The sequence below is a fragment of the Peromyscus eremicus genome, chromosome 2 (genome assembly GCF_949786415.1).
Source record: "Peromyscus eremicus chromosome 2, PerEre_H2_v1, whole genome shotgun sequence".
Lineage (NCBI taxonomy): Eukaryota > Metazoa > Chordata > Mammalia > Rodentia > Cricetidae > Peromyscus > Peromyscus eremicus.
In genome coordinates this window covers 121,880,081-121,892,559 of record NC_081417.1, presented here as the reverse complement: position 1 = coordinate 121,892,559, position 12,479 = coordinate 121,880,081, and the positions used below count along the sequence as shown (strand labels likewise).

At 49.1% G+C, this 12,479-nt stretch overlaps 1 protein-coding gene across 1 annotated transcript in view; it reads right to left on the bottom strand.

Moving 5' to 3' along the window:
• Glis1 (GLIS family zinc finger 1) overlaps positions 1-12,479 on the bottom strand; it is a 193,170-nt gene extending 180,691 nt beyond the window's left edge. Inside the window, exon 1 of the mRNA XM_059254646.1 lies at positions 12,215-12,479. Coding sequence (XP_059110629.1) covers positions 12,215-12,470 — 256 coding nt within the window. The 5' untranslated portion in view covers positions 12,471-12,479. The remainder of the gene's footprint in view (positions 1-12,214) is intronic.

Here is a 12,479-nt window from a genome sequence, read left to right as displayed (position 1 = left end):
GGACTCACATATGTGTCCCCGACAGGAGCAAGGCTGGTATGTCCCCCCAAAGCAGAGGCCAAGGACACATAGCCTCGAGTATGAGAGGGCATCAGGAAGTAGACAATAAAGAGAAAACTCCAGAACGAAAGCCCAGAGCTGCCCAGCAGAACTGTCTGCAAACAGGAAAACACTCCCATGTTGCACTGTCCGTCAGGTAACCACCAGCCTGGTGCTCACTGAGAGCTTGGAATGTAGTTAAAACAATTTAAAGACTGAACTGTCAGCTCTAGGTAATTAATTCAAATTGCTGTAACTATTCTCACGGAGGGATAAATGTACATCACATCAACAAGAGGATCCGTTTTTTAAAAAGGGTGACGGAGTGGTTGGCAATGCCCAGTAAATGATGGCTCTAGAATATTGCTGAGAAGGCTGAGGAGGGTCTCTACCCACTGGCCAATATCAAACAATGGCTAGCTCCCCGGCAAACAGCTCTTCTATATTCCCACTGCATAGTAACCAAAGCCTCGGAAAGCAGCTTAAACAGCAAGAACTAGTGAGAGGTTAGGAGGGAGGGGCACTGGACAAGGCAGCCCACATCCAGGACTGTCCCAGGTGGGCTCCGCCCCCAACATCCTAGGAAGGACTATTCTGCAGATCCAAGTTCCTGCTTGCCTTCGGAGGGCTTCCTCTGAACTCAAACCTCCCTCGCCTACCGAGCTCTCCCACCCTGACCCCCAGTGACCTTCCCCCAAGCCCTGTCAGGGGAGCCAGCAAATATGTCCATTTCATACTGAGCAAGTCGAGGCTGAGGTCATCAGCTGACACCAGCTAGAGGACGGGAGTCTACTTAGGAAAGAAACCGAGGTGAGAGAACACACAGGAGGGCTGGGACTCCGTATGCTGAGGAATCTATTACAGGATTACTCATTCACCATCCACCTGCCTGCCAGGCTGTGAGCTCTGTGAGTCCACTAGTGTCCAAGGCTAGACCTGATACCTGAACAGCAGGTGCTGAAGGACAGTAAAGCCTAGAAATCTGTTTAGGAAGCACTCCTTCACTGGAAAGGAAAAGATCACCCTGCCAGGGTCCTGTAGGATTCCATCCTCTGAACCAACTCCACCAGTGAGGCAGAGACATTCTCATCCCAGACCCCCTCGCTCAGGAGCACCCTGGGAAAGAAAACCTGGAGCTCTCCAAGACTGCCTCTTCTTGGGAGAAAAGCACCAAGGGTGGTCAGGAGATGAAGGAGGTCAAGGTGAACCCCGGCTGAAAGGGGGAAGTTTCTCGAAGATGGGGAATGAAACTGGAGGAGTGGTACCCAGGGGGAGGTAAAGGGGGAGAAAGGCAGGCTGGTCTGCGGCCACCACGCCACTGCTTTGGGTCACTTGTCCCTTCAAGCCCGTTTTCCTGTCTGTGAAACGAGGAGCATGACATCCACCTCTCAAGAAGCAAATGGAGAAAAGGAATGGCCTGCAGAGAGACTTGCTCCCCGCAGGGACCAACAAATGCCAGCCTGTCAATACCACAGAGGCAGGCCACACGGAGCTGTGAGGAGCAGAGCAGTGCGAGTACCTCAGACTTGAAAGAAGAACCGAGAAAGTTCAGCAGGATGCTGGAGCCAGACAGCAATTCCTAGCCCATTAAATGGGGGGAGGGGGCACCGTCTGCACCTCTGGAACCCACCCCACCATCAAGCCCCCTCCCTTCCTATGAGACACCAGTCACTACCAGCTGCACGTGCATCTTGGCCTGACCCAAGGCCAGTACCTGTTGTCAAGTTGAGCTGATGCCACCCACACCCACCTCAATGAAGGACAGCTGTCCCTGACCATTCTCCATCCATGTAAAACTAAGAGACTGGCCAACCAGACCTGTGTCCTCCACAGCTGGAGTTCAAACTCTAATGAGACTCATAACTGCACCAAAACAGACAGAGCGGAGCGAAGGTAGAATACTGCAGTGTGGAGGACACAACAGTAATCGGCCAGCCTAGGAACGAGACCCAGGCCTGCCCCTCAGAGGGACCCAGACCCAGGCCTGCTCTGCAACACATGCACCTGCTACATGCTAGTCCCTACTCCACAGGTCTGCAGACTTGTCATCTCACTCCAAGTCAACCCTCTGAACAGAAATGGCCTCCATCTAACAGGAGGAAGACAGAGGCTCGGAGTTCAACGAACCTGCGTAACGTGTAGTTCTGACTCCCAAGTCCTATGGCTACCTTTCTCCAAGTAACATGACCCCTCTCAAACTCATGTGGCCATGAAGTCCACAGTGGTGCACAGAAGGGTCAGAAAGCCAACACCATCCCAGGAGCCCTACCTAATCCTTGCCTGCACTGGACCTAAGTTTTGTGTGGAGGCGTCAATCTTCATCCACCCTGGCATGTCTGAGAGCCGCCGTCATCTAGTCCAGGTCTCGGTTCCAACATCCAATCTGAAATTCTTCATCTTAGGGAAATCGGGGTCAAATGTGTAGCAACCACTAATTATCTGCTCATGTGCACATATGCTTGTGTGTGTGTGTGTGTGTGTGTGTGTGTGTGTCCCCACGCATGCACGCACGCATACATGCATGTATACATTCATGCTTATGTGGATGGGAGCCCATATGCTTATGTGTAGAGACCAGAGATCCATGTTAGGTTTCTTCCTCTACTGTAATCCACCTTATTTTCTGAGACAGGGTCTCTCACTGATTCAACAAGACTAGCTGACCAATGAGTTCCTGGCACAGAGTGTCCTCTACCCGGCCTGCAGCCTGGCCACTCTAGAGACTTGCAGCCACAAAAGTCTGCCACCCCTGAAGTCAACGATTCCCAACAAGGAAGGGAAAGGGCAGCCCAGAAGAGTGGGAAGATTTTCTATGGTCACCCAACAGGTTAAGACAGAGCTCACAGTGAAGACCCTGAGATGGCACTGGAAAGACAACAAGGCTGCCTAAGAAGATCACTCAGCACCTCACTGGAGCACTAACATGCAGAGGGCATTTGCTGGGGTCTGGAAAGATGACTCCATGATTAAGAGCACTGGCTGCTCTTCCACAGGACCCAAGTTCAGCTTCCAGAACCCACATAGCAGCTCACAGCCTCCTGTAACTCCAGCTCCAAGGGATCTGGTGCCCTCTTCTGGTCTCCTCAATCACTGCACTCACATGCACATACACATAATCAATAATAAAATCAATCTTTCTCACAGAAAGCCTTTGTATGTCCATCCTTAGAGAAAGAAAACAGGAACATCGGAACACTCTCCCTCACAGTCCAAGGCTCCCTGAGGGCAGCAACTGGGTCACCATTTCCCAATTTCTTGGTCACCCACCCTGAGTCAGGTCTGTGCTTGGCATCTGGGACACAGTGACAGTGAGGCTCCACCCCATCCTCAAATCACCTAAGCAATGACTGCCGCAGAGTGTGAACAGGTCTAGGCAGAAAGAGGACTGGGGGAGAAAGGCTTATCGGATGAGGTGGCTCTTCAGCTGTCAGGATAGGGTCAGCACGGTAGAAAGGAAGGAGGCAAAGCCGGTCCCAGAGGTCCCCATGCCATTTACAGCAGGAGCCACAATGACAACAACTGTAATTATTAATGAGCATTCATTAGGAGCCCTCTGTTTTATGCACTTATACTTTATGTTAACCCATCATCCCTCATCACGGCCTGCTGAAATTTTGACTATTATCCCCAATTGATGGATAAGCATGTTGAGACCACCAAGCCACAATGTGAACCTGGTGGCCTGTTCCATACCATGTTCCACACCCACATCCTCAACCAATACTTCAGACACTTCACAGACACCTCAGGTCAGACCTCGTGCTGGGCACAAGGGCACAACAGCGAGTATCTTAGCACTCTCTGTTTTCTCCCTTGTTCCCCAAGATGATGTAAGGATGTGCAACGGTGAATAAAAGAAGTCTGTGGTTTATAAGGAAAGAAGGGCAGAGAAAAACTCCACTTAGGGGTACACAACGAGAAGTCTGTACTGCCGTGGAACTAGCAAGAGCTGACAGGGGAGCCAGCCAGCGAGGGTCCTGTTGTCCCACTGACTGACAGGTCAAGATTGTTAAAGCGCCCATGAAGACGTCTGCAGGACAAATCTGTGTCTGCCCGGACATATGCCTATGTTGCTCTGCTTGGAAAACACTAACCGACTTGAAAAGAGCACTTAAGATTAGGATCCACCTAGACCTCAGCAGGCAGCAACTCCAGCAGCAGACAGGAGCCATCTAACGGCAAGCATGCTCTTGTGTCTAGGAGACCCGGATGCCCTTGCTGCCTAGGCTTGGCCATATTAGAAAGGTCTTAAACCAGAAGTTCTGAGGATTCCCAGTCCAGGATGTCGGCTTTCCATCCATCCCCGGGCCTCCACCCCTCCAAGTGCTCCAGTCTGCCTGAAATCATCCCCTCCGAAGGCCCCACGAGAAGCTGCAGTGCGGACATATTCTCACAAAGCGCTACGTAAGTACAAATGACTGTTTGATCAATCATTTGGCCTCAGTGTGGGATTTGGTCGGAATTAAAGCCATCTGGCTGAGGGGGGGGGCCAGAGAGAAGGAGACAAGCAGGCGGGAAAATGACCCGCCCCCTCCCCCAAAAAGCATTGTTAAACTATAACGGGGGAAGCCAGTAAAGTCTGTGCTGTTGTTTCAGCCTAAGCCACTTAATCCTTCAGCACATAAAGCGACTTATTTTATGACCTTTTCCCTTTAAAAAGTAAATCAGAAGACGCTGCCTTGAACTCAGATATCTCTGAAACACACTACTCATCCCTCCCAGAGAAATATCCTGTTTCATAAACCTTCCTCGAGACACTTGAAACTGCGGATCACTAAATGCCTCGCTTTAGGCATCTGACATTCCAGAGAATTAATATTTAAACTTATTATAGGAAAAAAAAGAATTGAGTTTGGTTGAAGCATGAAATATTTAATAGTATGTCCAAATTAGAACCCTATTTTGTTTCGCACTGGAAATGCCAATGATATTACCTGGGCTTTGCACTCGCATGGGATAAAATGCACCGCAGTATTAAGCTAAAAAGACACAGTTTCAGCCTTTTCCTCTAGAGGAGGGAGGTGAGCCAGGCTTTGGGAGCGGAAGCCGCCCAGTTTCATTTTATAATACACTTAAAATCATATTATCATTGTCTGCCTTGAGGAGCGCATAGACAACACCACCTAATCACCAAAAGCTGCGGCAAAATCTCAACTGCGCAGAGGCCTGGCCGGGTGCTGGTCTCCTCCGTCTGGGGGAGGGCTACCGCTCGTCTAGTTTGCTGGGCTCACTAGGACAAAAGTATTAAGTGGTTTGGGATAAAAATTAAGCTTCAATTGACACAGTGGATCCTGGCAGCCTCTGCCGGCACGTGTAATTTATTTACAGGGTTGGAAAGTCGGCAAAATACATCATCAGCTCTTATACAAACTTCTACTAGGTATTAAATACCCAGCGCTCAGAGAAGTAATTCAGATGGTCCAACCGCTTTCCAAAGTAAACCTTATCCCCAGCCCTCCCGAGAGCTTAGAACAGCAAATGGGATCTGTCTTTCTCAAGTCGGGCTCGCGGCCCTTCTTGGTTTCTTTCTAGGGCTCTATTTTCCAGCAATTTAAAAAACAAAAGCAACCGCGTCTAAAAACCGCGTCTAAGGTGGTGGGCGGCTAACAGGACACAAATAGGAAGAGCACGAACCACATCCCTGCTGCCGCTTCACACGGGAACCAGGAAGGCTCCTGCAGCTCTGTCCCCGAGGTAGTGGGACTCCCTCTGAGGGTACAAGTACAGGCGTCTCATGAGCATACGGTACAAGGCCAGGCTCAGCCTGGAAGGAGACCTCTGGGCTTCATCTGAGCAGCTCATCACTTGACACAAAGGATCCATTTCTAAATCCAGTTCTCAAGGTCAGTCAGGCCCCTGGTGTGCCCACACTGGCAAGCCCACCTTTACCTTACCAGGTGCTAAAGATAAAATGGCTGCTTCACGATCCCCTGAGCCACTGGCCTCTGCAAAGAATCCTTCCACACCACAAGACGGCCTCAGCCAGGGGCTATAACCTGCAATAACCCTGGGTGGGGTGGGAGGGCGGGGTCCTGCCCCTGCTTCAGAGAAGGCAGTCTCCATGGCCAGCCTGAGAGTCCTCACAAGACCTCACAAGACACAAGATTTGTGTCCTTCCTGAGGACACAAATCACACCGGGAACCCATCTCCAGGTGGGGGCAGGGAGCGGGGAAGCAATGCAGAATGAAGCAGACCTCCCCAAACCTCACTCTGGCCTGCTAGGTGAGAACTCGGTAAGGGGGGCCCCGGGGGTCCCAGCCAACCATAAGGCACAACAAGTTTTATAAAAGCTGTCCCAGGAGAGTTTGTGCTTTAGGGGGAAATACCGGCCTTGCTTTCAGACAACACGGTTCAAATGCCAGGCTCTCGACTTCCTGCCTGCCCAACCTTGGACAAGGCAATTCCTAGCTCGGTCCTCATCTGCAGAATTCAGAGAATGCCTCTTTGCTTTCCGCATAGGGACACGTAGGGACGCCAGAGTAAATATACTCACAGCTGTACCATGTCTGGCCTGGCACACAGTAGGTGCTCAATAAAGGTTAGTGTGCCTCCCTTTTCCTTTCCCTTCTATATTCACCTTCAGCGGTCAGGATTTAGAAGGCGCAGTCAAAAGCCCTAGCCTGGCCTAAAGATAAATATAGACTCTTTCAATGCCCAGGGTCTTCCTAACTCTCTCAGCTTAGGATATTTAGGGTCCTGGGGACTCAGAGCACAAAAGGGATATGGATCATCCAACCAAACTGTTCCCATTTTAGAGAGGGAAATCGAGGTTCAAAGCAAAAGGCCTAGTCCCTTGCATCAAAGTTGTACTATGGTACATGTGTACGCTCCAGGCTGTTCAACCACAATCGCCAAATAAATTCAGGCCCTACAGGAAATGCATCCTTCAGTTCACAGGCTGAAGGCTCCTCTCCATGCATCTGACTCAAAACGCTGACTTTAAAAACACAGCTCATAATGCTAACACAATCCTCCCGCTCTGCCGGAACCTTCTGAAGGAACAACGCTTTAGAGTTTGGGGGGAAGACAGGAAAGGAGAAAACAGATGCATCCAGTGACTGGAAACTGTAAGACCCCGGGTTAGGGCTGCCTTCTCTGCACCCCCACCCCAGCCCAGCAGCCTGTTTTCTTTCGGTTTCTTATAAATAAGGCTTTGGGAGACCCAAGCAGCCACAAAACAGCCCCCCCCCCCCCTGCTTTCCTTACTCAGTAACTCAGCTGTCAGTGCCCGGACTTTGCTTCCAATGCTGAAGACTTTTTTTTTTTATTGTAAACTATTAATTTGGGCCGCGGCGGTTGATAAACAAGCAATCCATTTTCAACGGCTAGAATCACGAGCACCGAGAAGACAACAGCACAGATACTTCACAAGTCTGGGGTTGGGTTTTTGTTCTTCCCGGCCTAGAGTTACAGCTTGTGCTTTCTGTCTTATTCAGGCAAACTTTTCAAAGCCTACTGCAGTCTGATTTTCCCCCCCTCGAACTGAACATTGTGTGCTCTTTACACACAAGGATAAACTAGCCCCTACCTAAAGACACAGCATGACTCTTTAGGCCCAAACTAATTGCAACTAAAATCTAGTCGGGGGAAAAAAGAATATTAGCAAACCACGGGTGATCATTTAACTTTTGATGTGTGTGTGTGTGTGTGTATGTGTGTGTGTACTTGCACACAAATGCATGGCACCTCTGTATCAGTTTCAAAATTTCCAAGGAAATTCTCTTCTTAAAGTAAAAGCCACACACAGTGATGGTCAACTTCTAAATAAAGTTTATTTGTTAGTCTTTTTTTTTTTCTAATCCTATCCAAAAAAGGACTGAAACCCCTATTCCAAACTTAAGTTTCTCCTCTCCTCTAGGATGCTGGCTAAACTCCATGAAATAAAACCAAAGAAAATGATAATTATGCAACCTTCAGAGCGAAGAACATAAGAATATAGCTTTTAAATGATTCATGTACCTATGCCTGTAATGGGGTTTTGACGCACTTTAAAAATAAGTCTGCTGGTTGAATTCTCACGCAAATGAAACGCGGGGAGATGAGTAACGAAGTTTTCTTTTTCAAAAGTGTGGTAGAAAACCATGGCATAGAAAATTCACGACGGCAGAGCAATACACCCTATCAGATTACACAGCCAAGAGGGTCCCGAGACCTCGGGTCAACTGAGCGCACTGCAGGTAGACTGCAGAGAAACACGGCCCCCACTAAGGCACAATCTTAAGTGAAGGCTCCTTTCCGTTCCGCCAGCCAAGTCTTAACAGCTTCTAGAGAGGTTAGAAGGCAGGAAAGGGAGAGGAGTTCTAGCTGCCCAAAATTTGAAGGGAATCTTCGGGAACTATATTTCCGCTATATGTCTATAAAAGATTTGTCGGATACATACCTCCTGCAACTGTAGATGCAACATGTTCCTATCTAGTTTGTGTACACACACACACACACACACACACACACACACACACACACACACTTGTTTCTCTTTGTCTCACTGAGCCTGACATTTGGCCAGCAGGTTTTTCTCCCCCTTATTTGAAACCTCAAGCACTGAAAAAATTTGGATCTGATTATTTCCGGATCCCAGGACCAGCACTTTAAAATGGATGAAATGCAAAGCAAATTGCCCACCAGAGCCAGAGGGGGAAATGCTTTAAAAATAACTTACACCTTTCTATTACAGATGTGCTAGCCTTTCCTGACCTCCTCGGAACACGGCAGTAGCTTCCTGATCTGCTGAAAAAAAGCTCCACCAGATCGCACACTGAAACCATCACGCCCGCTCCACACCAGCAGCCCGATGCCCCGGCACACAGCCTATAACTGCTCTTTGTCGTTGTTGCTTTATTTGTTTGTTTGTTTTGTTTTTGTTTTTAAGCTACAGGACTGACCACTTTGGGGAGTTTACGGCCATGTTCTGGGGACTGTTTTTACTAATGGCAGAGTTCACATCTGTGGTGATCGTCAATCTTGCTTTTTGCTCGCTGTGTACGATACTTGGTAAAAAGGGCCCAGGCCCACTGAGTCGCTGGGAATTAAACAGTACCATCATTATCCGGTTTGGACAGATGGAATCATCTGGTAAACTACAAAGTCTTCAAGACATGGCATAGAGATGACTACCAATTTCCAAACATTTAAGACAGGAGACATACCAAAAACAAATGCAGTGAAATTCTCTGGCGATGTCTGGAAGGCCCTACTGATGAATGCCAGCTCTAAACTCAAGTGTACACATGGAGATGGTACAAGTTTCATATCCATAAAGACCTGGAGCTAGAGGCCTCAGGACCTGCCAGTCGCTTTGAGGACATCCAGGAACCTCCATGCATTCGCCATAAAAAAGGAGTCCATTTCCTGAGAGCCAGTGTGTGCCCCATCCAATACAAGCACTCCGCAGATCTGTTCCCTCAGGAAAGCCCACGAGGTAGGCAAAGACAGATGATGGGAAGTGTGTGGACACATTCTGAACACTGAAGGCCTGTGTACAGACTAGGCATCATCGGCCACAAAGCTGTCCTCCAGGGAAAGCCCAGCTGTTTTCCTTCTTTCCGGGACTTACAAAAGAGCGTCAGGTGTTTAATAATAATTTAAAAAATGCTGGATTTGGCAATTTGGCCTTCCCAGCTCTTTGGAATCTGGATAAATGAGACTTGGCCATAAACAGATAGTGATTCTTATCACAAATGATGATGACGTTAGCCCATGATGTCACCCCATGCCTAGTCCCTCCCGGTCCAGACCTGGAACTACTCATTAGCTCAATCCCTTGGTGTGCTTAAGGTCTGTCCAAGGCAACAGGCACATCATTTGAACCCTGACCCCACACCAAGTGTTGCAATCTTCTCTCGCTTCACTGGGTAGCAGAGGCCAAGGAAGACCCAAGACACAGCACCTCTTGGCCTCTCCTGGCCGGCCCACCAGCATTAGTGCCCTTCACATTTAACATTTAAAAATCAACGCTTTTTCACTCCTCAATCTGCCGCCCTTACCTCCCGTACCACTGTCCCTAGCATGGTGCCCTGCAAGCATTAATAAAAGTGACCCACCCTTTCAGTAGTTCCATAGCATCCTGACTACTCTGTGTTGCTGGCCCTGCAATGGACACTATCACCTCCATGCAAATGAAAATCCAGAGGCTGAGCACATCCAACACATTACTATCTCAGTCCTAAAATGGTCTCGTCTAAGTCCCTCTCCAGGAGGAGACCAGAGGCTCAGAGGAGCGATCTAACTTTCCTGTCATCCCACCCATTGCGGCTGGATGTCTTAGCATTTCCAGCACAGCCAATAAATATGCTTCAGTTGGTATCTCTGCTAGTCTGTTTCTAATAAGCCCGAGTGGACGGGGCTAGACAGCATACATTCAAAGGGTTGTATGGTTGGGGGGACTGTTTTGGTGGGGGGAGGCCTCGGAGAAGAAGGTGTCGTCTCCTCAATGATGTTCCTAAGAGGGCACCCTGAGAAGACTGGGAGGAAGTTGCTCTTCTCTCAGACTACCCGGCTTGACTCTGGAGAACATGTAGACTTTCCTCTCTCTAAACTGAGTTACCTAGAGCTGCAGATGCTACCCTACCTTCGGGCCTCAGTATTCTCACCTTTCAAATGGGTGCCATCGACTCTACCCCAACAGCCCCACAGCTGTGAGGAAAAGCAATTTAGAAGCCACCAGGAGACTTTAGCCAGAAAGACCAGCATAAGGTACAAAGGATCTGTTTCTCCCATCCATTTTACCTTCCCTGGCCTTTCCAAACGTAAGCCTGATTTTACAATCTTTTATACAGGGGTGATGTGTTGTGGGTAAAACATAATTGTGATTGGAAAGGATGGAGGCAATATGCAAAGTATTAAGTGAAATGCTTCCAGTCAACGACAAAACATGGGTTGTGTGAGGGACAGCAGTAAGCAGGGCTGTGTGGGACTTGATCTGCAGATGATGGGCATCAGTGTAAGAAAGGACCTTTACTGGGACCCAGCAAGCCAGGGAGCTCTCTTTAGCAAGCATTACTGAACGTGCCCCCTGCCACACACATTTTTTTTTTCTGGTAAAAGTCCTTAAATATGCATCCCAGCGAAAATATTCTATAAGCATTTTTCCCATATTCATTCTCCTATAAAAAATTACTCTCCTTGGAGAAGAGACCGAAGACAAGAAGGAGGCCCTCTCCCTACAAAGTCAGAGAGGACTCTCTGCACATTTATTTCTTTCAACCAGGCTGGGAACTGGAAGCAAGCTGGCCTAAGGTGCTGAGCTGATGCTAAGAGGGTCTACAACTATAAGACACTGGCTTTGACGTCCTTGTAAACCATCTGGGACGAGAATCAAGGGGCCCTGGGGCTGACATGCTCAAACCCCAAAGCTGCTGATTCGGCTAATGGGGAATCAAAAAGCAGAATGGCACATCCCTTAACAGTCTCTCTAATGTCTGGTTAATTATCTGTTAACATGAAACCTATACATAACAGGCCGGTAATAATTAACTATGATTGGCTGAGTATGTTCAGGAGAATACCAGCACCTGTCCCTGAATTTGCCCATAGCGGGTTCTGGACTTGCCTTGGCTTCACCAAACACAGAAAAGCCACTTCTGAGTCAACATCTGGCCCAGACTGGATTACAGACTCAGAAAAACGTCTGTCAGGAGTCATGAAACCATCTGGCATAATAAATTCCTAACTTGACGGATGGGGAAACTGAGTTTCCTAAGGGAGAGATCCTACCAAAGACCTCTGTTCTCTCTCTCTCTCTCTCTCTCTCTCTCTCTCTCTCTCTCTCTCTCTCAGAGAAATTGGGATAGTTCAAAGTATGCCTTCAGCTGCTTAGAAACAGTTACTACACACAGAAGTTGATACACTAACTGTACAATGAAATTTTGACGTTTCACATGACTTTTTATCAGAAACATACAGAAGCAAAATTATGTAAAGTAAGCTTTCTATATACACATTTCCTTCCAAAACATGCCTATTTGGTTTAAATTGGATGTTTCCAGGCATCGGCTCAGACTGACAGGCGAGTCCCAAGCAACTGCAGAAATACTGAGGAACTCTTAAGGAAAAAGTTCCACGAAGTTCTCCCGAGAACCCCTAAAGAGACGGTGCGGCAGCAGCGCCGGCGCCCGCAGCCCAGACGAACCTCTGCACGCCCGCCCGCGGCCAGCACGTTAGTGCTGTCGGACTCACCCTTGCCGCCGCCGGCCTTGGACACGCCATAGTCGCGAGGACTCCGGGGCCGGAGGAGGTCGTGGGCGCGTGGTGGTGGCACGGGCAGCCGAGGCAGCAGCTCTCGCGGGTTCCCGTCCCCGCAGCCGCCGCCACTCACAGCAATCCTGAAGGCCATGTGCGCTCCCAGGCCGGCGGGCCCGCGGCCCGGGCCGGGCGCACCAGGGGCCTCCTTTGGCCTCTTGTCCGAAAGTGCCTCGGCCACCTCGCAATGCATGGCGCCGGG